This window comes from Amblyraja radiata, chromosome 24, assembly GCF_010909765.2.
Source record: "Amblyraja radiata isolate CabotCenter1 chromosome 24, sAmbRad1.1.pri, whole genome shotgun sequence".
Classification (NCBI taxonomy): Eukaryota; Metazoa; Chordata; class Chondrichthyes; order Rajiformes; family Rajidae; genus Amblyraja; species Amblyraja radiata.
Window position 1 is genome coordinate 4,273,901 of NC_045979.1, and position 27,426 is coordinate 4,301,326.

Consider the following 27,426-nt stretch of genomic DNA (forward strand, 5'->3'; position numbering starts at 1 on the left):
AAACCACCCCCTCCCCAGGTACCTTCTTCTGCAACCACAGAAGATGCAACACCTGTCCCTATACCTCCTCCCTCGACTCTGTCCAGGGACCCCGACAGTCCTTTCAGGTTAGGCGGAGGTTCACTTGCACCTCCTCCAACCTCATCTACTGTATCCGTTGGTCAAGATGTGTAAATCTTATACATCGGCGAGACCAAACGTAGACTGGGCGATCGTTTCGCAGAATACCTTCGCTCAGTCTGCATGGACCTACCTGATCTCCTGGTTGCTAAACACTTTAATTCCCCTTCCCATTCCCACACTGACCTTTCTGTCCGAGGCCTTCTCCATTGTCTGAGTGAGGCTAAATGCAAATTGGAGGAACAGCATCTCATATTTCACTTGGGCAGCTTACAACCCAGGGGTATATTGATTAAATATTGATTTCTCCAAGGTCAAATGACCCCTGCATTCCCTCTCTCCATCCATCCCTCCCCCACCCAAGTCCCACCAACTTTTCATTCTCACCTAGAAAACAACTAACATTGGCCTGTTTCCTTTATCATTGTAACTTTTTTGCATAACTTTCATTCATTTGTTCTATGCCTCTCAATATCTATAAATCTCTCATTTCCGTTTCCTGTGACGTCACCCATCCTTCTGTCCAGAGATGCTGCCTGACCCGCTGAGTTACTCCAGCATTTTGTGTCTATCTTGAGCTTTTGAAGGCACTGGGCCTGTACTCGCTGGAATTTAGAAGGATGAGGGGTCCCCTCATTGAAACTTACCCAATAGTGAAAGGCCTGGATAGATTGCATGTGGAGAGGATGTTTCCACTAGTGGAAGAGTCTAGGACTAGAGGGCATAGCTTCAGAATGAAAGGACGTCCCATTAGAAAGGAGATGGGGACTAATTTCTTTAGTCAGATGGTGGTGAATCTGTGGAATTCATTGCCACAGTTGGCTGCGGAGGCCAAGTCAATGGATATTGAATGGAAGAGTGAACTTGATGGGCCGAATGGCCTTATTCTGCTCCTAGAACTTATGAATTTATGACCTTATCTGATCATTATCACATTGGCTTTTGGTGAGTTTTGTTGTGCACACATTGGCTGCAGCAATTTCGTACATCACAACAGTGGCTACACTTCAGAAAATACATCATAAAAGTTTGTTTTGTTTTCTTTCCATTTCTGTTCTCACAAGCTGCTGTACAAGCAAAGGAAAATATACATTCTGACATAACTAGTATCAATGCACAATTGCAGCAGCAATGGCAGTGCATTCATAGGACTGGTGGGAGTGGGAGACCTGTTTGTGCTTTGATTGAAGATTTATGTTCAATAAGTTCTTCTCTGAGGTGGGAAAGTTCAAGACGATAACTCCTGCAAGAAGCATTTTTTTTTGTGTTGCAGAGCTAAAAACAGGCAACAACCTTCGTTGGTAAATTGTTAGGACAATTATATTTAATCTGTGCAGTTTACAGAGACCTGGAGTTATTTTCTTAGGAGGTATTTTGTTTAAGTAGTAAAGGGTCTGTCCCACGAGCATGCGACTGCATGCGGCAAGCGTGACCTAACGTGGTCGCTTGAGCCGTACGGCCTCACGGGGCTGGTCCCACTTTGATCACCAGAGCCGTATGGAGTTGTGCAGGGCTGGTCCCGACATCGCTCGGGGCTCCGAAAAACTGACCGTGTTCAAAAATTCTGCGCGGCAAGGCCCTGCCGGCCCGCAGCCGCATTGAGGCCGTACGCACCGCCTCGATGGGCGTACTCAGCGTCTCTACGCCGTACGCAGCGTCTTCACGCCGTACGTCACGCGCCAACTTCCCGCGGACTTCGCTCGAACTTCACGTCACTCACTCTACCTCCGCGCGGCCCCCGTTTCTGGTTTGGTCGCGCTCGCCGCATGCAGTCGCATGCTCGTGGGACAGGCCCTTTACAAAAGTGAATTTCTTCCTTTGTTTCTTTTTCATAGTTTCTGAAGAAGAAATCCCTCCTCCTCTGCCAGAGCGAACTCCTGAATCGTACATTTTGGCAGAAAACCCTGGTAAGTGTATCAATTATCTTTCTGGACCTCTGATCTATCATAAAATTCATTTAAAGTAGATCATTGATCTGTCCTCCTGACGTCAATAAGACCTTGATCAATTCCAAGAATTCTGATGAGTGGACCGATGGATGGAAGCAGATGGTGATGGTGGAGGTTGTTGTTTGGACTGGAGGCCTGTGACTACGGTGTGCCTCAGGGTTCGGTACTGGGTCCATTGTGGTTTGTCATCTATATCATTGTTTTGGATGAGAACCTACAAGGCATGATTAGTAGATGACACTAAAGTGTCTGGTATTGTAGATAGCAAAGATGGTTGTCAAAATTTGGAGCAGGATCTTGGTCGGTTGCACAGGTGGGCTGAGGAATGGTTAATGGAGTTTAATACAGGGAAGTGCAAGGTGTTGCATTTTGGGAAGTCAAATAGGGGCAGGACCTGCACAGTGAATGATAAGGGTCTGAGAAGTGCTGTAGGGCAGAGGGATCCAGGTGTGCAGGTACATAGTTCCTTAAAAGTGGCATCACAGGTAGATGGGGTGGTCAAGAAGGCATTCATCAGTCGGAATATTGAGTGGAGCAGCTAGGAAGTCATGTTACAGTTGTACAAGACCACGTACAGTTGTGAGGCCACATTTAGAGTATTGTGTTCAGTTTTGGTCGCCCTGTTATAGGAAAGATGATGCAGAGAAGATTTATGAGGATGTTGCCAGGCCTCGAGGGCATGAGCTCTAGAGAGAGGTTGAACAGGTTAGGAATTTATCCCTTGGAGTGCAGGAGGTGAGGGGTGATCTTACAGAGGTGTACAAGATTCTGAAAGGAATAGATTGGGTAAATGCACAGAGTCTTTACCCAGAGTAGGGGAATTGAGAACCAGAGGACATCGATTTAAGGTGATGGGGGAAAGATTTAATAGGTCATGAGATCATAAGCGATAAGAGTGGAATTAGGCCAATCAGCCCATCAAGTCTACTTCGCCATTCAATCATGGCTGATCTATCTCTCCCTCCTAACCCCATTCTCCTGCCTTCTCCCCATAACCCCTGAATGGGAACCAGAGGGGCAACCTTTTTACATAAAGTGTGGTGGGTGTATGGAATGAGCTACTGGCGGAGGTAGTGGAGGCAGGTACTATCACAACATTTAAAAAAACAGTTAGACAGGTAAATGGATAGGATAGGTTTAGAGGGATATAGGCCAAACGCAGGCAGATGGAACTAGTGTAGATGGGACAATGTGGTCGGCATGGGCAAGTTGGGGCAAAGGGCCTGTTTCCACGCAGTATGACTCTATGACTGTATGAGCTCTCATGAAGTTCCAGGTTGCAACTTAGAATAGGAGCAATTGTGCAGAATGACTGAGCCGTGGGGTTAAGGAAAGAGCGTTCACGTCGCGGCCCTGTTTCCACCAATCTTTCTGCCACCATGCACAAGAAGCACAAGAAGCGACAAGACAGGCACCATTGTATGCAGATGCAGAGAAGTGTGTTCAGCTCCTCTAATAACTTCTAATATTGTGCGTGGACTCGATAAGAAGAATACTGAGCCATAAAGGGCAACATTTGAATTAATCAAGAATAATTGGACATCTCACCCCATTGCGAAAAGGTCTCACAACTGATCCTGTCTATGAAATAATGTTAATAAGCTATTGCCTTCTTCCACAATAAACACATACTTTCATCCATCAGCATTCGTCAACCACATTTTTGTGCACTATACACAGGGTAAAAAGTTAATCAATTCCTCTTTCATTCTTTAATGTAGATCCTGTACCAGTTGCCCCAGCCTCTCTGAAAATTGGGACATCTTTGGAGTGGAGTGGTTGCACCCAAGCAGAGGGCTTCACGGAATCTGTCAATGTGAAGACACGGAGTAAGGTAATGGATTCCAATGGTTCCAGGTTCAGAACAGCTTCTTCCCTTCAGCCATTTGGCCATTAAACACTACAACCTCAAATAGCTCTGAACTTCATAGACTGTCATTGTTATTATTGCACTATTATTTGGGGGTATTTTTGTGCCTGTCCCGCTGAGTCACTCCAGCTTTTTGTATCATGCTACTACTCTAATTCTGTGGGTTCTGATGCGGTTTCCGAGCTGGAAGGTCAACAGTGGACATGGTCCTCTCCCTTCGCCAACTCCAGGAGAAGTGCAGAGAACAGCGGATGCCCCTGTATGTTGCTTTCTTTGACCTCACCAAAGCGTTCGACCTCGTCAGCAGAGATGGCCTATTTAAGGTGCTGCCAAAGATCTGCTGCCCACCAAAACTGCAGAGCATGATAGAATCCTTCCACATCAACACGAAGGGGACAGTGCAGTTCAATGGCAGCTTCTCTGTGCCCTTCCACATCCGCAGTGGCGTCAAACAAGGCTGCGTCCTCGCTCCCACACTTTTGGGGATTTTCTTCGCTCTGCTTCCGAAACATGCCTTCGGCACTGCCACAGAGGGGATCTCCCTGCATGCTAGATCAGAAGGCAGGATCTTCAACCTCACCCGCCTCAGAGCAAAGACAAAAGTACGTTAAGCTCTCATCAGAAACATGTTGTTTGCCGACGACGCCGCAGTTGTGTCCCACACCCAGCAGGAACTACAGTCACTGATGGACCGCTTCTATCGGGCTTGCAAGGACGTCGGGCTGACCATCAGCCTGAAGAAGACGTATGTCTTGGGGCAGGATACAGAGGAGCCGCCTGTCATCACCATCGACGACTACGAACTTGATGCCGTCCATCGGTTCACGTACCTCGGCTCCACCATCACCGACAACATCTCCTTGGACACAGAGAATAAAAAGAGGATCGGGAAGGCAGCTACAACTCTCGCTCGCCTCACAACTCAAGTGTGGACCAACCCAAAGCTGACAGTGAAGACAAAGATAGCAGTCTACAATGCCTGTGTCAACAGCACGGCTGCTGTACGGCAGTGAGACATGGACTACATATGCCAGGCAGGAGAGAAGACTCAACACCTTCCACCTGAGTAACATCCGCCGTATCCTGGGCATATCCTGACAAGGCAGAGTGTCCAACGCCGAGATCCTGTCTCATGCTGGCCTTCCCAGTATGTACACTCTACTCAGGCAGCGCAGGCTACGGTGGCTGGGCCATGTACACCGCATGGAGGATGGCCGTATTCCAAAAGACACCCTCTATGGAGAGCTGACATCTGGGAGGAGAACCATCGGCCACCCCCAGCTACGTTACAAGAGAAGGGTTTCGGCCCGAAACATTGCCTATTCCCTTCGCTCCATAGATGCTGCTGCACCCGCTGAGTTTCTCCAGCACTTTTGTCTACCTTTGATTTTCCAGCATCTGCAGTTCCTTCTTAAATAGAACAGTAGAGTGCAGGAACAGGGCCTTCAGCCCTCCACATATCTGTCTGCAAGAGAGATATGAAGGCGCTCGACATCGATGTGGAGTCCTGGGAGATCCTTGCAGCTGACCGCACGAGGTGGAGAGGTACCCTGAACCAACATCTCAAAACGGGGGGAAGAGAAACTGTTGAACGCAGCGGCTGACAAGAGGGCACGCAGAAAGGAGCGCAGCAACTTCAACAAACCAGAGACCACACACACAAATGTGACCTTTGCCACAGAGAATGTCACTCCCGCATTGGTCTCTTCAGCCACAAGCGACGCTGCTCCAGCCGAGGTTTGGAGCAAGCAGCCAACAACTAGGATGCATCACCCATGGTCAGTCATGACCCAGGGGGGCCTACGATGAGGTGGTTGATGAGGGCAACCATGGGGCTGGAAACAGAGGGAGTAGACATTGCCTGATGGGGCGGGTGGCTGGGTGGTTTATGAAGCGGTGCTTCCTGCCACTACGCAGGGTCAAGCCATTAGACTTACCATCCCAAATCCCCTACCTCTGAATGGTTATGGACCAGAAATTCTTTGAAGTCAGTTTCAATGTTGCATTTTGTCGGTGGGCGGCGCGACTTTCGTCAGCAGCGGCCTCTGCAGTCCGTCTGCGTTTTTATTATTTTATGTCTATGTTTTTATGTAGTTTTTGTTATTTTTTGTTGGGGTATGTGTGTGGGGGGGTGGGGGTGGTGTGGGGGGGGAGGGGGTAACTTTTAAATTTCTCCCTGCACGGGAGACCCGACCTTTTCTTTGTCGGGTCTCCGTTGTCGTTGGGGCTGCAACGAGGAGCGGCCTCCAACAGGAAGACCGGGGGCTGTGGTGCCGACTACTCACCTCACCGTCGCGGAGCTGGCCGAGTCCAGAGCGGGTGGAGCTGTGGTGGACGCTGCTGCGACCCGACCTCCGGAGATTCGGTGGCTGCAACTGCGGGTCTGGCTGACGGCGGCACCGGGAGCCCGCGGGTCCCTGGGGGGAGACCGCTTTTCGGGGCTTCCGCAACGGCGACTTCTCCCGCCCGAGTTGCGGGGTTGAAGAGCTCCTGGAGCGGGGCCTTACAGCACCGCCCCGCGCGGCTTGGAATGGCTGCGGGACACTGCGAGCGCACGCCGGGGGCTCTAACAACAAGACCCGGTGTGCGGCCTTGCATCACCCGGCGTGGCTTTAATGGCCGCGGGACAATTCGCCATCGCCCGCCGGGGGCTTTGACTTTGACTCTGACATCGGGGGGGAGAGTGCAGTGGAGAGATAAGTTTTTTTGGCCTTCCATCACAGCAATGTGATGGATGTTTATGTAAATTATGTTGTGTCTTGGGTCTATTTGTTTGTAATGTATGGCTGCAGAAACGACATTTCGTTTGGACCTCAAGGGGTCCAAATGACAATAAATTGAATTGGAATTGGAATTGGAATTGGAATTTTCAATGGAGGCTTTGATTATGTTCTTGAATCTTTCTTTCTGTCTGCCTGATAAACTCTTCTAGTGACAGAGCTCAGAACTGGATATCTATTTTGGAAATCTGGTGTTAGGCAGACAGTCTGCTCAAGGTAGTCAACGGCGTAACTTGGGCATCAATACTGGGGATGTTGGGCTGGGAGAGGATGCTGGCATTGGTTCACCGTTCCAGGGTTCCCATGCCGCTGTGAGGACTCTCCCGACGCCGGAGCCCCACCACCCGGCGAGAACGGCCAGGAACATCGGGCCTCCGTAGAGGTAACTGTGGAGGCCTCAATAGGCCCGACTATGGGTGAACTGGGGTTGGGGACTGGACTTTGTGCCTTCCCTCATGGTGGGAGCCATTGTGGGGGGATGTTCTTTGTGTTTAAGACTCTCATTGGTCTGTATTCTTTTGTGTACTGCAAAATGCAAAAAGCATTTCACTTCATTACACCTCGGTGTATGTGAATGTGACTAATAAAAACCTTTGAATACTTTGAATCCAATGAATTAGGAAGGTTTTGTGTAGACAATATCTCTCCACGCCTACTGGCATTAGTGCAGGTCTTAGTGCATTCAGGAAAACAGGGACCACTGCTGTGTAATATGTTAGGTGCCAGATCTGAAGCATTTATCATCAAATATCATGGGTTAACATATGATGAGTGTTTGATGGCACTGCAGTTTAGAAGGATGAGGGGGTCCTTATTGAAACTTTCTGAATAGTCACAGGCCTGGATAGAGAGGATGTGGAGAGAATGTTTCCACTAGTGGGTGAGTCTAACAGAGGTCATAACCTTTGAATTAAAGGACGTTCCTTTGGAAAGGAAATTAGCCAGAGGGTGGTGAATCTGTGAAATTCATTGCCAAGAGAAAGCTGTGGAGGCCAAGTCAATGGATATTTTTAAGGCAGAGATAGATTGTTGATCAGTACGGGTGACAGGGGTTATGAGGAGCAGGCAGGAGAATGGGGTTGAGAAGGAGAGATAGATCAGCCAGTATTGAATGGTGGAGTAGACTTGATGGGCTGAATGGCCTAATTCTGCTCCTATCACATGAATTTATGAAGTATCCTGTTCCTCGATTGACAAACGCTCTGCCAGTTATTATTGTCAATATATTTGCTTTCACCATCCCTGATATCTGTGTGGGATCTACCTGTGGGAAACTAACTCTGCTGGTTCCATCAAAAATTTAACTGCAAACTGAATAAGGAAAGTTGACCCATTTCTTTTTGTTTTGCAGAGTTTGAAATTGCGGGGCTTTAGGAAGGGTAAGTTGATACAAATTTAATATGTTTTAAATGAAAGATAATGAAGCAATTCAGCACTTTCTCTGCCTCGTCTTCTTCCCAAACTATGAAATTGACCAATGTGGTCATATTAAAAACTATTCTTATCATGTTATTCTGCATGTCAAAAAGTCAAAGTCAAAGTATCCTTTATTGTCATTCAGACCTTTCAGTCTGAACGAAATTTCGTGCCTTGCAGTCATAACATACAATAAAATAACAAAACACACAATAAACACAGATTTAACATCCACCACAGTGAGTCTACCAGGCACCTCCTCACAGGTCTGAAGAAGGGTTTCGGCCCGAAACGTTGCCTATTTTCTTCGCTCCATAGATGCTGCTGCACCCGCTGAGTTTCTCCAGCTTTTTTGTGTACCTCCTCACTGTTTTTGGAAGGCAAAAGTCTTAAAGTCCTTCTCTTCCCTCCTTGTTCTCCCTCTGTGTTGAGGCGATCCAGGCTTCCGATGTTGTGACCCCGCGGGGTGATGCTAACTGAAGTGGTCATTAACCATATCTGCAGTGATCAGCCTTGACAGTAACATTGGCAACTATTAATACAGCCTGTAACTAGAATCACTATTTACCACACCAATTAATGGAGCAGCTAATAACTACAATCCTAGTAACTATTTGGTCATGCCTGCAACTCTGGTACAATCTATAGCTTCTAATAATTCTAATAAGTACCAACCATACCCCCATTATTGTCATGGGACCTTCTGCACTGAGACATTCAGTCTGAGAGGTAGTTAGATGTTGCTCTTAGCAACAAAGAGCTGGGGATTGGTGAGTGAGTGAGTGTGTGTGTGCATGGAGGGGGGAGGGAGGTGAGGGAAAATGGTGGAGAGGAGCAGTTTTGTTCCCTCCTTTGAGGGATAAGGAGCTCTCTGGCCACACTGGCATATATTACACTATTCATCCCTCACTGCCCCTGAACTGCGAAAGCAGACAAGAGCCAACAACATTGATGAATCATGTGTCGAACAGGCTGGATAAAGGTAGCTAATATCCCCCAGGAAAAAACATTCGTGAACCAGATGAGCTTTAGACCAAAATCGATGTTTTTATAACATAGTAGTATGAGCTTCCTTTAACTTCTAGGTCTTACTGAATTATTTGAAGTTAGATTTCCCAAGCTGCCACAGTGGGATTTATAATGGTTTCTAGATCACTTGTCCAGAACTCTTTTCTTCACATCCAATAACTTGCTCAGTTTAATGCAACTTAATTGTGCGACACGGTGGCGCAGCGGTAGAGTTGCTGCCTTACACCGTTTACAGCGCCGGAGACCCGAGTTCGATCCTGACTACGGGTGCTGTCTGTACGGAGTTTGTACGTTCTCCCCGTGACCTACGTGGGCTCTTCAGTTTCCTCCCCCACTCCAAAGACGTACAGGTTTGTAGGTTAATTGGCTTGGTGTATGTGTAAATTGTCCCTAGTATGTGTAGGATGGTGTAAATGTGCAGGGATTGCTGGTCGGTGGTCAGTGCTGACTCGGTGGGCTGTAGGGCCTGTTTCTTACAAACTTAAAGCACACGGCATTGGTGGTTCAGTATTGATGTGGATAGAGAACTGGCTGGCAAACAGGAAGCAAAGAGTAGGAGTAAACGGGTCCTTTTCACAATGGCAGGCAGTGACTAGTGGGGTACCGCAAGGCTCAGTGCTGGGACCCCAGCTATTTACAATATATATTAGTGATCTGGATGAGGGAATTGAAGGCAACATCTCCAAGTTTGCAGATGACACTAAGCTGGGGGGCAGTGTTAGCTGTGAGGAGGATGCTAGGAGACTGCAAGGTGACTTGGATAGGCTGGGTGAGTGGGCAAATGTTTGGCAGATGCAGTATAATGTGGATAAATGTGAGGTTATCCATTTTGGTGGCAAAAACAGGAAAGCAGACTATTATCTAAATGGTGGCCGACTAGGAAAAAGGGAGATGCAGCGAGACCTGGGTATCATGGTACACCAGTCATTGAAAGTAGGCATGCAGGTGCAGCAGGCAGTGAAGAAAGCGAATGGTATGTTAGCTTTCATAGCAAAAGGATTTGAGTATAGGAGCAGGGAGGTTCTACTGCAGTTGTACAGGGTCTTGGTGAGACCACACCTGGAGTATTGCATACAGTTTTGGTCTCCAAATCTGAGGAAGGACATTATTGCCATAGAGGGAGTGCAGAGAAGGTTCACCAGACTGATTCCTGGGATGTCAGGACTGTCTTATGAAGAAAGATTGGATAGACTTGGTTTATACTCTCTAGAATTTAGGAGATTGAGAGGGGATCTTATAGAAACTTATAAAATTCTTAAGGGGTTGGACAGGCTAGATGCAGGAAGATTGCTCCCGTTGTTGGGGAAGTCCAGGACAAGGGGTCACAGCTTAAGGATAAGGGGGAAATCCTTTAAAACCGAGATGAGAAGAACGTTTTGCACACAGAGATGGTGAATCTCTGGAACTCTCTGCCACAGAGGGTAGTCGAGGCCAGTTCATTGGCTATATTTAAGAGGGAGTTAGATGTGGCCCTTGTGGCTAAGGGGATCAGAGGGTATGGAGAGAAGGCCGGTACGGGATACTGAGTTGGATGATCTGCCTTGATCATATTGAATGGCGGTGCAGGCTCGAAGGGCCGAATGGCCTACTCCTGCACCTAATTTCTATGTTTCTATGTTTCCACGCTGTATCTCTAAACTAAACTCGGATCCACCACCACCACCACAGCTCAGTGAGTACATTGTGACAAAACCCAAATTAAATATCTTTGTGCAAGACACTGCAAAGTTGCCTGCATTGGACGTATGAAGTTTAAATGACACACCAAGAATACAATCACATTCAGAGAAAAAGCAGGTCACTTCACTGCAATGTTGACATGCTGTGGATGTCCATGCACTCCTGACAGGATAAACTGTAGCAACTTGCCAAGCTTCCATAGCATATCCTGAAATTGCAACCGGCCCCACCAAAAAGGTCAAAGACACCAAATGTTTGGGACAACATAAGTTGTAGCTCAAGCACCTTCATTTTAACTTGGTCGTACATCACGCGCGCCTTCAGCAATGCTGCTTCAAGACCGTCCATCTTCCTGTCTAACAACAGATTGTAGAACCTTCGCCACCCCACAGCCTTCAATGGTTCAAGGCAAACAATTGCCATATTTTCAAAGGAGCAGGGCAACAAACAATAAGTCTGGCCAGGCCGGCAATAGCCGCATGAGCAGGTATTAATTTGTAAACATATGACATCTCATGTTTGGGGAATGTTAAGGACATTTGTTGCTTTGTTGAGTGAACTTAGGAATGTTTGACTCTTTCCCTGCTACTGCGCAATGCACGGACAGGCCTTTTGGCCCACAATGTTTGTGCCGAACTTGATGCCAAGTAAAACTGATCTATCCTGCCAGTATATGATCCATATCCCTCTACTTCCATGCACTTATCTAAAAGACTCTTACACAGCACTATAAAATCTGCCTCCCCCACCACCCCTGGGATTCCAGACCCCCACCATCTCTGTATTTTAAAAAACTGCCCCTCACATCTCCATTCAACTTTCCCCCCTCTGTTATGGCCTCCAGTGCTGGACATTTCCATCCTGAGTAAAAGCTTCTGACTGTCTACCCTATCTATACCCCTCATAATTTTATACACTTAAGACTCAAATCAACCTCCGACTTCTAGAGAAAACAATCCAAGTCTATCCAACCTCTTTCTGTGGCTGAAACCCTCTAATCTGGCCAGCATTCTGTAAAACTTCCTCTGCCCCCTTTCCAAAGCCTCCACGTCTTTCCCGTAATGGGGTGACCAGAACTGCACACAATATTCGTAATGCAACCTAACCAATGTCCTATAGAGCTGCATCATGATTTCCTGACTCTTATATTCAATGTCCCTAGCAATGAAGGTAAGCAAACTGTATGCCTTCTTTACCACCCTATCTACTTGAGTTCCCCCTTCAGTGAGCTCTGCGCTTGTACTCCAAGATCCCTCTGCACATCGGTGCTGTTAAGGGTCTTGCCATTAACTGTATACATCATCAAGGCCCTTTGTTTTAATTTTTCATCTGTACAAGAGTTTGGGGAGGAAACATAAAGTGAGGCCGTGCTGGAAGATGAACCTGAATGCATTGCATTACTTATTTATGCTGTTATTTTACGTTTCTAAATTTACTCAAAATCTTTTTCCCACAGATAGGAAGACTGAATCATTATTACTTCCAGTTTCACTGAGTGAGTATACAATACAATACAATACAATACAATACCGTTTATTGTCATTTGAACCTCAAATGAAGTTCAAACAAAATTTGGTTTCTGCAGTCATACAACAAGAAAAGAACCAAGACACACAACCAACACAATTTACACAAACATCCATCACAGTGAATCTCCTCCTCACTGTGATGGAAGGCAAAGTCTTGTCTCTCCCCTGCTCTCCATTCTTCTCCATGTCAAAGTCAAATCAAAGTCAAAGCCCCTGGCGGGCGATGGCAAGTCCCGCGGCCATTTAAGGCCGCGCCGGGCGATGCAAAGCCACGCTCCGCGTCTTGATGTTGGAGCCCCCGGCGGGTGCTGGCAAGTCCCGCGGCCTTTAAAGCCGTGCCGGGCGATGTAAGGCCCCACTCCAGGTCACTTTCAACCCCGCAACTCGGGCGGGAGAAGTTGCCGTTGCGGGAGCTCCGAAAAGCGGTCTCCCACCAGGGACCCGCGAGCTCCCGATGTCACCGTCCACCAGACCTGCGGACGTGCATTTACTCTTCTTCATGTCTGCTTCACCCCACACTTATTGTTGTACGCATGTTTACACTAAATTAAGGTGGTCAATGTGTAATAACTGCGACGCAGCCTCACTGTCAGTGATTCACCTGATGTGTATCCCTGTGGCCGTTCCACATGCTTGTGTCTTCTGGGTTTCCCTCTGTATTTACTTATAACTTTCTGCAACCATTGCCATAGTATGTTGCCCTGAGCTTCTCAATGGGCCTTCCCACTGGTCACTATACTGACTATCCCTGTGTTCCGTCTAATCCCTGGTGAATCCTTGGTGTCTGCTGGGATTCTTACTGAAGCCTTTCTGCACCTTGCTTCTTAAATATTGAGTTTTACTTCAATCTGTCCACAGGTTTGCCACGGTCTGACAGAGCTCCCTCTCCTGAGATGCACAATCCCAGATCATCACCTGATCCCAATAAGGTCTTTGCGAGGAGCAAGGTAAGAAAGGTTCCTTCTGTTCAGTGAAGACATTCAAGGCATTTCCAGCAGGTACCCTGTTATCAGAATAGGGCAAACGCAAGCAGTGGGACGGTTTGTATGAACAAGTTGGGCCAAAGGCCCTGTTTTCGTGCTGCACGACTCCATGACTCCAACTGATAATATTTTATTTACAGCAAAGAAAAAAAAGTGACGTTTTACTTCCCCTCTTTATATGGTTTTGATGAAGTTCATAAGTTCTAGGAGCAGAATTGGGCCATTCAGCCCATCAAGTCTATTCCACCAGTCAATCATGGCTGATCTATCTTTCCCTCTGAACCCAATTCTCCTGCCTTCTCCCCATAACCCCTAACACCTGAACTAATCAAGAATCTACCTATTTCTGCCTTAAAAATATCATTTTTTAACAGAAATAGTTAGTCAACAAGCAGCATTTTGGGGAAGTATTTTGGAGAAATTGTTTTTAGGAAGTGCATTGAGAAATCAGAAATGACCTACATTTAAAGAGAATTTTGTAGTATTAAACTTTCATTCAGATGGTTAATGCTAGTGATTGATTCAACATGAACCATCTCCTTCACCTCACTCCGACCAGCAACCCCCCAATGACATGTTTTTCTATTCCTTTCCTCATTTATTTACTTAGCTTCTGTGACTCATGTCTCACCTTCGTAGCCAGTTTCACTTCCATTGCCCTAATCTACAACGTCTTTGTGGAAGTTGACATGACTAAACACAACAACACCTTAAAGTGGCCATTTTAAAGTAAAATCATTTATTGAGACATTTGTGAGGTAAAGTGTTTTTGATTTTTTCCGATGATTAATAAGACACTCATCTATTTCCAATTTAACAGTGTGGAGTCTAAAAAGGCAACAAAATCTCAATGTATCTACGATGCCTTGCCCATAGTAATCACACCACAAGCTGAACTGTACTGGTGTACAGATTCTGATAGACGAGTAATCCTGGATATAAATTTGAATTTCATTATACAGATCTCATTATGCCTGAAAATAAAATAGCAATCTGCCTTCAGAGAAAGTAACCTTATGTCCTTGACCAAACTAGCTTTTTATCTGACTCCAGTTTCATACCTGCATTGATAATTCTTAACAATTGTTTCATTTCAATATATTCTCTGGTTAACTGTTGCCAAATGAATCTAGTCGCAGCCATCAACAGGGTGATGGAGATATTGTTGCTGATATTATTAACAGTAACTTAAGCAATAAACGGCTTGCTACTGTGCTGTTTGGGATCCAGACCTTATTACTCATTTGATCTAAACATGGACCAGAGTTCAATTCTAGGGGAGATGTGACAGTGTACGCTTTGGTATCAATGCAGCATTTGGCTGAATAAGACTTTGAAGAGCCCTGCTAACTCTGAAGCAATGGGGGTAAAATGCCAATGTTTGGAGTCATGCTGCGTACAAACGAACATGGTTATGCTGGTTGGAGGTCAACCTTCAACACCCCAGGATATCCATGCAGGGCACCACTGCTTCATCCATGATCATACTTCCATTATAAAGGGATGCTCATTGATGATTTGTCCATGCTCATTTATTAGCTGCTCCTTAGAGAATAAAGCAGTTTGTGCTTTCATGCGGAAAGACCTTGAGAATCTCGAACTTGACAATCTACATGCATGAGAAATGGAAAGCAGTGTTTGTACCACACTAGTACCATGTAAAGGCCATATTCAAGAAGAGAGAGGGGGGAATGGTGTCCGTTATTGCCGATTATCCATTATAACCAAGGTATTATCGTTGTATGTAGTTGATCAAAGAACTACTCATGATGGTTAATACACAAAGTGCTGGAGTAACTCAGCAGGGGAGGCAGCATCACTGGAGAACACAGATAAATATGTTTGGGACCCTTCTTCAGACTGATTCAGTCTACTCCAGAGATTTGTGTCGTTTGACCTTAAAACTAAGCACCGATGCCGTGGTCTGCACCAGCTAGCGATTCTTCACCAGTTCACACTGTTGTTGTTGCACCTCACACTGTAGCCCTGGGGACAGCGCTTTCTTCAGGCTGCTACTAATGACAAGATGCGCTCATCGGGGCTTCCTCTCTTCTTACAAAGGTGGAATAAGTCGGTGACTGGGGTAGTCGAAGGAGGAGGTAGTGGTGGAGGGGAGGGAGGGGTGTGTGGTAGAGAGGACAGAGCGACAGGAGGAGGGGGTGGCTGTCAGGCGGACATAATGAAGGAAGGAATGGTGGAACGAAGGTGCACCTTGCAAGATAGATGGGGGGCCTCAGAAGCTTGTGTAAGCAGTCGGGGAGGCAGTGTGAGTTGAGGTCTGTCCACTATAGCCAAAATCCATTATAAAAGAGTTGTTAAAACAATGGTTTACTGTGTATATAAATTAGTTGGACGTAGATGTAGACTGGACAGTTAGCAAATTTGCAGATGACACTAAGATTGTTAGGGTCATGGACTGTGAGAAAGGCTGTCCTATGTATACAGCGGGATATAGATCAGCTACAGAAATGGACGGAGAAATGACAGCTAGAGGTTAATCTGAACAAGTGTGAGATGTTGCACTTCCTCTCCTCTGACTGATGTCAGGGGAGGGGGCGGGACAAAGATAGAATGTAGGCGGAGACAGTAAGACTAGTGGGAGAACTGGGAGGGGATGGAAAGAGAAAGCAAGGGCTGTCTGAACTTAGAGAAGTCAAAGTTCATAATATGGAGGCTTTGGAAAGGGGTGTAGAGGTGACTGGGCCTATATGGTGTAGAATTGATCTTATTGATATGTACAAAATTCTTATGGACCATTTCAGATGATGTAAAGTTGATGTTTCTAAGTCAGTAACTAAGGCAAACACTCGGAAAATATGGGAAAACCTATTCACAACAGAGAGTCACGGAGTCGTACAGCGTGGAAACAGGCCCTTTGGCCCAACTTTTCCACGCTGACCAACATGCCCCGATCTACACTAGTCCAACCTGCCTACGTTTGGCCCACATCCCTCTAAACCAATCCAATCCAAGTACCGTTCCAAATGTTTTTTGAAACATTGGGGTAGTACCTGCCTCAACTACCCCATTCCATATGCCTTTGTGTAAACAAATGTTGCCCCTCTTCATTGGTTGGCTAGGTGGGGGAAGGAATGATTGATGGAATTTCATACAGAGAAATGTGAGGTGTTGCATTTTAAAAGTCTAACATGGGTAGGACCTACACAGTGAATGGTAGGGCCTTCGGATATGTTGTAGAGCAGAGGGATCTAGGAGTGCAGGTACATAGTTCATGGAATGAGGTGTCACAGGTAGACTGGGTGGTCAAAAATGCTTTTGGTACATTAGCTTTCATCAGTTAGAGTAACAAGCTGCCAGAGAGGGTAGTTAATGTAGGGACTATCGCAATGTTTATCGAAGCAATTAGACAGGTACATGGATAAGACAAGTTTAGAGGGATATGGGCCAAACGCAGGCAAGGGGGACTAGTGTAGATGGGACATTTAAGTAGGTGTGGGCGTTGAGCCGAAGGGCCTGATTCCACGCTGTATCCTCTATGATTCTAAATGTGAAGTTCTCGGCACATTAAGTAACCACAATCAGCACGTTGGCCTTCATCATTCAGAGTATCGAGTATAGAATTTGGGAGTTGCATGTTGCAGTTGTGTAAGGCGTTGGTGAGGCCACATTTAGCATATTGTTTTCAGTTTTGGGCACCACATTAAAGAAAGATGTTGTCGAGCTGGAAAGGGTGCAGAGAAGATTTGCGAAGATGTTGCCAGGACTCGAGGGCTTGAGCTATATGGAGAGGTTGAGCTGGGATGCTATTTCTTGGAGTGCAGGAGGATGAGGGGTGATCTTATAGAGGTGCACCAAATCATGAGACTAATAGATCAGGAATCGAGAAGCAGAGGACGTAGGTTTAAAGTGAGTGGAGGAATTTCTATTTCTTACATTATCATAACTCATAGAGCATGTAAATAGATTTTTTCAAAACTTACTTTCTCTACTCACTGGTTGATTAACCATGCGTCTTGTATCCATGCCTTCAGATTGGTGACACTTGCCAGCGAGCAAGATATCCATGTATCTGTGCATCACTATGCTTGTGCATAAACTCAACTTAACTTGAACACAATTGCTTTTATGCACCAATAGTATTGTACTTCTTATAGCTACTTCTTAAAACTATTCAATTCCAGCAGGTGGCGCTTAAGCCTAAGGATTACATTCATTTCGAGGAGCTGCAGTAACTGGGGTCCATTCAGCCGTTGGATCTCTGCTGCTACAGATGGTTGAATTGTACTGCATCGGCATTTTCTTCACCTCTCTTCATGTCCTGACCCACCAAACACCTATCACCCATTCCATTTGACTTAGGTGCAAGGAGTGTAGGAAGGAACTGCAGATGCTGGTTTACATCGAAAATAGACACACAAAATGCTGGAGTAACTCAGCGGGACAGGCAGCATCTCTGGAGAAAAGGAATGGGTGACATTTTGAGTTGAGCTCTTCAGACTGAGAGTCAGGGGAGAAGGAATGAAAAGGTACAAATGACAAATTAAAGATATGCAAAAAGAGTGATCAAACCCAGCAACGATGATGAAGGAATGGTCATTGTTGGCTGTGGGAAGGTGATAATGAGTAATACAACCAGTAAACTCAGCAGGACAACAGTGAAACAAGTACACAAAAATGCTGGAGAAACTCAGCGGGTAGGGCAGCATCTATGGAGCGAAGGAAATAGGCAACGTTTCGGGCCGAAACCCTTCTTCAGACAGTGAAACAAGTACGATAACTGGAGTGGGAGAGGGATGGAGAGAGACTGGGTTGTAAGCTGCCCAAGTGAAATATGAGGTGCTATTCCTCCAATTTGCATTCACAGCATCCTTTTCTCCAGAGATGCTGCTTGCCCCTCTGAGTTAATCCTGCTTTTAGTGTCTATCTTAGCTGCAAGGAGTTCCATATTTCCACCTTAAGTGTGAAATTCTACTTCCGATTTCCTGAATAGATTGTTCTGGAATCCTTTCCCATCCCACAGACAGAGGAGGTAGTTTCTCTGGTTTTGTTCCAATTGCAGGCGTATCCCACTCGAAAGACCTTGATCATATCAATCCTGTGAATTAGTGAGGCCAAACATGCTGCTCAGTTCTGTATTACATCTGCCTATCCAGCAGCCTTTTTAAAGCCATATACAAGCACTGCAAAATCTCCTCTATGCCTATTTTGAAGACGTCTCCTCATGTCGCCAACAGTTCTGAGATCCTCTCTCATTGCTCCACCTGTGATAGTCTTGCCTCTCCCCCTTTTCCAGCTTCATTCTCTCCCCCATAATCAGTCTGAAGAAGGGTCAGAACCCAAAACATCACTTATCCATCTCCAGTGATACTGTCTGACCCACTGAGTTATCCCAGCACTTTGTGTCCTTTTTTGTACTCGAGTTACCTTAGATATTTCAACCAACAACTAACATTCGGTTCTTGCTTCCGTGAAAGAATCTCCATTTAGAGGTTGTCCCTTCATTTCCCAGGTCTGTTTCCCGGGAACAATATGCAAAATGTAATAGAGTTGTAATAATTCAGATTGTGTCAACCTAAATTGTAATTCTCTCTCTCTCTCTCTCTCTCTCTCTCTGTGTATCTTCATCTGCAGAGTATGAAAATTTTACGAAGTATGAAGAAAAGTGAGTGGATTGTCTTTTCTGGAACAACATTAATATATTTAGATGTTATAATGTGTAATTACTGTAATAAGATCATGTGCAATCACAGCAAGGAAGGGGCACAAAATGCTGGAGCAACTCAGCGGGACAGGAAGAGTCTGAAGGGTCTCGACCTGAAACGTCACCCATTCCTTCTCTCCAGAGATGGTGCCTGTCCTGCATTCCCAGCTTTTCTCCAGCATTTTGTGTCTATCTCAGCAACACCAGTCTTCCCTCAGAGGCTGGCTGAACCACTGTGTTTCTAATGCATTGTTTTTTTTAAATTAGAGATGTTTGCTAAACAGACATGCTATCAAGAGCTAGGACAACAGCCTACTTTATCAGGATATTTCACTCCATTTCAAACACCATGGGTTCCAACAAAACCCGACCTAAACATAAGCTAGATTGACACTCCAAATGTGTTAACCAATGTTATTGTCTTGTGGATGAGGCATTAACTCCAATCCCTGGCGTCTTGTTCCATAGCCATTAAAGATACTATAGAGCTGATTGTAAAACGGGATTGCCCGAGTGACCAGATCAATATTCCTCCTTCAGGATTATTAACCAAAGAGTAACTGTAATACAATTCAATTCTGTTCAGTTTTAATTTCAGTAATATTTGATTGGTGGTAATCTCATTTCTGAGTCAGAAGGTGTAAATGGATCATGTTGGTCGGCATGGGCAAGTTGGGCTGAAGGGCCTGTTTCCACACTGTTTGACTACATTACTATGACTCTAAAGTGTTCGGCCCAGAGGAATAAAAATTGTAGGTGCAGGAGTTCTGGAGATGTCATTTCCTCAAATTAGTTATTATACCAGGAGCTGACCCTCTCTCTCTCTCAAATAGTTTCATAAAGGATTCAATGCCACAATTTAAAAAAGAACGGGGGATATTCTTGAGGGTGTCCTGGATAAGCAACATCATTAAAACAAACAGCAACATAAAGCTGCTGCCTCACAGCTCCAGCATCATGTTCAATTTTCACTTCCAGCGCTGTCTCTAGTAGAGTTTGCACGTTCTTCCTGTGAGCACACGGGTTTCCTCGAGGCGTTCGTTTCCTCTCACATCCAATACACACTCATGGTAATTGGCCATTGTAAATTGTCCCGGGTCTGTTAGATGAATAAGGGATGTTGATGGAAATCTGGGAAGAATGAAATCTGATCCGTGTAAAGGTTAGCGTTTTACTGTCAATGCACAGACTTAGTGGACGAAACAGCCTGTATCTCTCTTTGATTTTATCATCTATAATTTATCCGATTGTTATTTGAGGGAAATGTTACGGTGTTCCCAATTACAACAATGGATAGGCAGAAAGGTTTGATTTGTAAAATATTTGAGCCATTCAGATATTGCGAAAAACATTTCATAAAATTGTCTTTTCTTTAAAATAGTAATCGCTAGTTTGTTGTATGAAAATTATTACTTATCAGACCATAAATAATAAATGTAGTTTTGTGTGCTTTAACCATAATTTGCCAGCATAGAGATTGCTGTCAACCCAGGGAGTGATCGTTAGTGGAAGATAGACACAAAATGCTGGAGTAACTCAGCGGGTCAGACAGCATCTCTGGAAGAAAGGAATAGGTGACATTTTGGGTCAAGACCCTTCTTGAGACTGGGAGTTAGGAGAAAGGGAAACGAGAAATATATACGATGATATAGAGAGATGTAGAACAAATAAATGGAAACATAGAAAAATAGGTGCAGGAGTAGGCCATTCGGCCCTTGAAGCCAACACCGCCATTCAATATGATCATGGCTGATCATCTAAAATCAGTACCCCGTTCCTGCTTTTTCTCCATCTTCCTTGATTCCTTTAGCCCCAAGAGCTAAATCTAACTCTCTCTTGAAAACATCCAGTGAATTGGCCTCCACTGCCTTCTGTGGCAGAGAATTCCACAGATTTACAACTCCCTGTGTGAAAACGTTTTTCCTCATCACAGTCCTAAATGGCCTACCCCTTATTCTTAAACTGTGACCCCTGGTTCTGGACTTCCCCAATATTGGAAACATTTTTCCTCCATCTAGCCTGTCCAATCCTTTAAGAAGTGTATATTTTTCTATAAGATTTTCCTCTCATCCTTCTAAATTCCAGTGAATTCTGAAGAAGGGTTTCGGGCCAAAACATTGCCTATCTCCTTCGCTCCATAGATGCTGCTGCACCCGCTGAGTTTCTCCAGCTTTTTTGTCTACCTTCCAGTGAATACAAGCCCAGTCGACCCATTCTTTCATCATGTCAGTCCTGTCATCCTGGGAATTAACCTGGTGAACCTACACTGCACTCCCTCAATAGCTTGAATGTCCTTCCACAAATTAGGAGACCAAAATTGCACACAATACGCCAGGTGCGGTCTCACCAAGGTCCTGTACAACTACAGTAGGACCTCCTTGCTCTGAAAGGTATGCAAAAAAGTAATAATGATAAAGGAGGTGGTCCATTGTTAGCTGGGGGCTGGGTGAAAATGAGTTATACAGACAATGCAACTCACCAGAATGACAGTGAAACTAGTACAACGGCTAGGGTGGGTAGGGATGGAGAAAGAGGGGATACAAGGGTTACATGAAGTTAGATCAATCATATTCATACCGTGGGGTTGTAAGCTGCCTAAGCGAAATATGTGGTGCTGTTCCTCCAATTTGCATTTGGGTCTCACTCTGACAATGGTGGCCCAGGACAGAAAGGTCAATGTGGGAATGGGAAGGGCAGTTAAAGTGTTTGGCAACCAGGAGATCAGGTAGCCAAGCCACTGGTGGACATAGCTAATGTAACATTGCATATCTCTCTCTCTATGTGCCCACAGCAATAAGTGGTGGCTCTTCACCATCCAGGACTGCTGTGCCGGAGCCAAGCCCAGAACAGAGTCGCTTCCTTCCGAAATTTGGTGAGTTATTTGCTCTCAACAGAAGCTGTTACTTGGTGCCCACCACCGTGACCGTGACCACGACATCGACCCATCTGTTTATGAAATCAATTGGTTCCAATAACTTGGATGCACATGGTCAATACTTCAATTGAAAAGCTGAATGGATCTACCATTTCCAAAAATTAAAAAAAAGAACATTCAAAAAGTATTCATGGAAACATTAAGTATTTTAAATCAATAATGTATTCCCATCTTTATTCACCCTTTGAGAAATTAGGGGTCAGCAGATCGTGCAGTGAAGGTTGACACAAGGAACTGCAGGTGCGGATTTACAAAAAAAGACACAATGTGCTGGACTAACTGTGTGAAGGTGTTCTCTTGGTGTTGTTGGCCAAACAGTTTCAAGATTTGACTAAGGAATGATGGAATAACATTTAGCACATTTTCAAGCTGGGATGGCATGTGACTTGGAAGCAAAGCTCAGGACTCTGTTCACTGCTGGCAGTGAAGCTTTTGAGTTTGCAAATTGTTGACAAAGACGCTTTGTTGGGTTGTCGCATAGCATCCAGTGGATAGTGCACAATACAGTCCCAAATGGAATGAGGAAGGAAATCAATATCAATTAAATCAGGGCAGCACAGTGGTGCAGCGGTAGAGTTGCTGCCTTACAGCGCTAAAGATCTAGATTTGATCCTGACTACAGGTGCTGTCTGCAACTCTCTATCAAAACATGGAGGGGATGGGGGACACAATTTTTTGGCGGCCACGCGCGCATGCGCACACTCACACACATGCGCGAGGCTTCGGAGGCTCAATCCAGCGCTAAAAGCGGAGATTTTGAAATCGGGATCACAAAAACTTGGGGGGGATGTCCCCCACCTCTCAAAACATGGGGGGGGACGTGTCCCCTCTGGCCCCCCCCCCCCGGGTTTTCCGCCCCTGGCGGTCTGTATAGAGTTTCTACATTCTTCCTGTTTCCGCATGGGTTTCCTCCAGGTGCTCCGGTTTCCTCCCACATTCCAAAAAACATGCAAGTTTGCAGGTTCAATGCCTTCTGTAAATTGCCCCTTACGTGTCGGATAGAACTAGTGTCTGGGTGATCATTGGTCTGGCGGATTTGGTGGGCCAAAGGACCTGTTTCCAAGCTGAATCTCTAAACTGAATTGATATTGAGTCCAAGGCAAATGTAGGACTAGACTTTGGATCGTAGAGTCATAAAGTGTGGCAACAGTCCCTTTGGCCCAACCTGCCCACGCCGACCATCATTCTCTATCTCCACTAGTCCCTTCTGCCTGCCTTTGACGCATATCCTTCTAAACCTCTCCTTTCCATGTACCTGTCCAAATGTTTTTTAAACATTGTGATAGTACCTGCCTAAACTACCTGCTCCAGCAGTTTGTTCCATACACCTACAAACACTTTGTGTAAAAAAAGTTGCCCCTTCGCTTCTTTTTCTAAGTGTAAATATATGTATTTTTTCTAGATGTTAAAGCTGGTATTCTTGCAAACTTTCTACTTTTATTTTAAGCAGCAAAGTTATCTTTCATACACAGCCCGGAGTTATAGAATATAGAGTTATAGACTGTTCTTCCAAAGTCTGGAAATTAGGCTGATCTCCCTTACGGAAAACTTGAATATTATATAATGTCCCATTGTGGGAAAATAATTGTAAAGTTTTAATTGCTTTTCCTTCTTACTGTGCAAGAAGCAGAATTGCGTTGAGATAAAAAACGATATTCATTGTTGGAGTTTGCTTGTCCGTGAAGGTAAAGTAGGCAGCAATTAAACAGTACAAAGTTATTCATTGCCCTAGTTCTGATGATTGATAGAGCGTTTTCTGAAATGCACAAATGCAAGGTATTTCAGCCACCATATTGATTAATTTGCTTATTAGACAACCAATGGCAGGAGCATGGAAATGTACCCAAACCCTGTCCCAATGGCCTGCATCCTCCTTCTTCACGACCAAACTACAATGTTATATTTGTTTCTCTCACCTCAAAACTCCTCACTATCAGCAACCATATAATTATCCCAAATCTCACTACATATTCATCGTGTCCTTTGTTCATGTTATTGGAGCTGAATTAGGCCATTTGGCCCATCGATTCTACTCTGTCATCCAATCATGGTTGATCTATTTTTCCCTCTCAACCCCATTTCCCTGCATTCTCCTTGTAATCTTTTGGAACCCTAAAGCCCCTGTCCCACTTAAGAGACCTGAACGGAAACCTCTGGAGACTTTGCGCCCCACCCAAGGTTTCCGTGCGGTTCCCGGAGGTTTTTGTCAGTCTCCCTACCTGCTTCCACTACCTGCAACCTCCGGCAACCACCTGCAACCTCCGATCTAAAAAAATAATTTAAGGTGATATAAAGTGATATAAGGTGATATATAAGGTGATATATAAGGTAATATATTAATAAGGGGAAAAATAAATAGATTGGGTGAAAGAAAACATAGTGGAAGAAAACAAATGTAATGCATGGAAATGTTAGTCCAAACATCCATTTTTGTGCCAAGATTTTTTGTAATCCTATTCTTCCTTAAGATGCTCCATGCAAGCTAACCAAAATTACAGTCTTCACTGATGTGTCTAGGAATGAATTCAAAATGATGTTCTTTACCCAGAAAGGCATGAATGAGAATGAGAATGAGAATCTTGAGGCCAATTATATGGTTGCTTCTTAGGTGAAACAAGATAAGCACGAGAAACGTAAAAACAAAACTTGGATATATGCTATTGGGTTTGCAGGTGGGGTGAAGCTCCAATGGAGCTTCAACATTGGTGAATTTCTCTGTTGTAATGTTCCATGTATTCATTCATTTCAGGGTTTAAGAGTCGATTTGCGAAACAGAAAGGATCACGAAATCCTTCTCCAGATTTGGTCTGACACAATCCTTTGTGGATTCCTCAAGAAATCGAATGGGGTGATGTTCTGAGATCGCCTTCTGAGTTGCTCCTCAAGAAAGGAACCCCACTTCTCATGGGATGAGAAATTCCTCCTTGCCAGGGAAAGGAGAATTCCCATTCTCTCTCATGATAAACAAAGCACAAGTGACCTGACCTCACGCATTCCATTAGCATGCGACTGAATGGAAGAATAGATTCTGTGACACTTTTTAAAAAGATTCTGCTTCGGGTCAACTTTTTGAAGCACTGTTTCACATCTCAAGAACCGCAGGGCTACAGTCAAATGTATTTACATATTGTAATCTTTTGAAAACATTGTTACACCCTTTAAAATATAAAGCAACATTTTTCTCTTCCTTCTGGAGTGGGCATACCAAATTACAAAAATAGTTAATTGCACACTGACTCAGGTGTGTCTAATGTGGAACAATGAGAGTGTGAGTTTGGAAACTTGTTCATTTACAACTGGCTATGATTATTTTTCAAACGCAGGCCCTTTCAGTACTTGGGGATGAGTCTGTTGTAAACTCAGTGACATCAATAAAGAATGACTGAGATTTGTATATTCTCTATCATCAGTCTTATTTTATTTACCACACACACAAAAAATCAACAGGGGGCACATGTGAATATGGGCAGGATGAGTTCAGTGCAATTTGTGAAGCAAGAGGATCCAGTAAATACAATCAGAGAGAATCTAGAGGGTTGGTTGAGAAATGGGATGGGGAGTGGTGGTGGGGTAAGGTTGGGTTAAGTAGTTTGGACAGAACCTTTCCAATACAGGGCGAGGGGTAGGAAGAGAACAGAGATGAGGGTTAACAGTAGGAAGTGTCCAGATAATTAGATTTAAACCCAAACTTGCTTTCTTATTGGGATTCAGAATGTCTTTCAGAAAAGAGATCTCTGATTTTTATATCTGACCCTGCAAAGGTAATATAAATATATAAATTCAAATCAATACACAAGATTTGCATGATTCCTGTTGGTTTTGATGTAATGGCCTGTTTGTCACCTGCAGCAGCAATATTACACTACGAGTTGGAGGCACAAGGAACTACAGGTGCCACAAAAAAAGACAGTGTTGGAGTAAGCAGGACAGGCAGCATCTCTGGAGAACATGGATAGCCGACGTCTCAGGTTTGAGACTCAAATAAACACACAAAAATACATTAGATATAAATTACACGCAAAATTTCTGAAAGAAGGAAAACTGCAAAAAAGTCTGTGCAAATCTATTAAACTAAATACACTGGAATTTAGATGGATGAGACGGGATCTTAAAGAAACATATAAAATTCTTAAAGGATTGGACAGGCTAGATGCACGAAAAATGTTCCTGATGTTGGGGGAGTCAAGAACCTGGGGTCAGTTTAAGGATAAGGGGCCATTTAGGACTGAGATGAGGAAAAACTTTTTCACCCAGAGAGTTGTGAATCTGTGGAATTCTCTGCCACAGAAGGCAGTGGAGGCCAATTCACTGGATGTTTTCAAGAGAGTGTTAGATTTATCTCTTTGGACTAACGGAATCAAGGGATATGGGAAAAAGCAGGAACAGGGTACTGATTTTAGATGATCAGCCAGGATCACATTGAATGGCGGTGCTGGCTCGAAGGGCCAAATGGCCTACTCCTGCACCTATTTTTTTTTTTTTCTAACTCAACTGGAAACAAAACCAATCCATGACAGTGCAAGAGGTAGTCCATAGTGTTTTGTTGTCGAGGTAGGATAACGGTTATGCAGGTCTGTTCAAGCACCTGATTTCCGTAGGGATGTAGATGTTTCTCAATCTTTTAGTTTGAGACTTCAGGCTTCTTCTGCCTGATGGCCTGCCTGCAGTAGAAGGATGAGTCCAGATGGTGGGGATCCTCGATGATAGAAGAAAAGGGGAGATCGCTTTCTTGCAATCCATCTGTTATTTACTTTCAACCTATTATTACCAAAGCCAAATTATCTAATTTAGGCAGAGAAATAAATTGTAGGTGCAGAAAACCAAAAATAATTATGTTACTAGATATAAGAATAGAGGTGATAGATTTAACAGGCTGGATGATGCAAGATTGATAACAGGGCCTGCTGGGGATAATGTTACTTTTCCTTTGTTTGGCCACAAGTCACATAATATTTTGAGCATGTTTCCATAATGTGAAACCTCCTGATTTTTGTTGCTGCCACGGTATCATGTGACTGCATAGCTGCATCTTAAAGAAAATTAAAAATTACTATCATCACATAATGTTTTATCCTTAAATGGGGTTTGAACCCATGAACTCCAAATGAGTGTTCTAGATGGAAAACAGGTAGAGATTAGACCCTTGGTTTCAATAGCTAATTCTCCATTTTTGTGCTCTCTAGGAATTAACTAGACTGTTGAAGAATTAAAAATAAATCATTACAATTAATTCCAGATTTTCAAAGTTAAATGAGGGGTAATTGTGGTTTTAATCTCAACATTCCCAACAATAATAGAACACATATTTTTAAATAGTCTTATGGAAAACGGGGCAGGGCTCTTTATTTCTTTCTTTAACAGAGCAGGGCTCTCTGGCTTCCTTGAGTAGAGATCCCAACCAGTTCCCCTCAACTAACTCTCTGTCTGAAGAAGGGTCGAGACCCAAAACGTCAACCATTCATTCTTTCCAGAG

The 27,426-nt window shown here is 44.5% G+C and overlaps 1 protein-coding gene across 2 annotated transcripts in view; it reads left to right on the plus strand.

Annotated features, from left to right (window-relative positions):
• Positions 1–25,347, plus strand: part of ptpn22 (protein tyrosine phosphatase non-receptor type 22) — a 116,817-nt gene extending 91,470 nt beyond the window's left edge. For both annotated transcript variants that reach the window (XM_033042284.1, XM_033042285.1), the window contains exons 14-21: positions 1,956–2,027; positions 3,791–3,903; positions 8,071–8,098; positions 12,301–12,339; positions 13,232–13,320; positions 18,949–18,979; positions 21,810–21,890; positions 24,703–25,347. In XM_033042284.1, the coding sequence (XP_032898175.1) occupies positions 1,956–2,027; positions 3,791–3,903; positions 8,071–8,098; positions 12,301–12,339; positions 13,232–13,320; positions 18,949–18,979; positions 21,810–21,890; positions 24,703–24,764 (515 nt within the window). In that variant the 3' untranslated portion in view covers positions 24,765–25,347. The remainder of the gene's footprint in view (positions 1–1,955; positions 2,028–3,790; positions 3,904–8,070; positions 8,099–12,300; positions 12,340–13,231; positions 13,321–18,948; positions 18,980–21,809; positions 21,891–24,702) is intronic.
• The last annotated feature ends 2,079 nt before the right edge of the window (positions 25,348–27,426 follow it).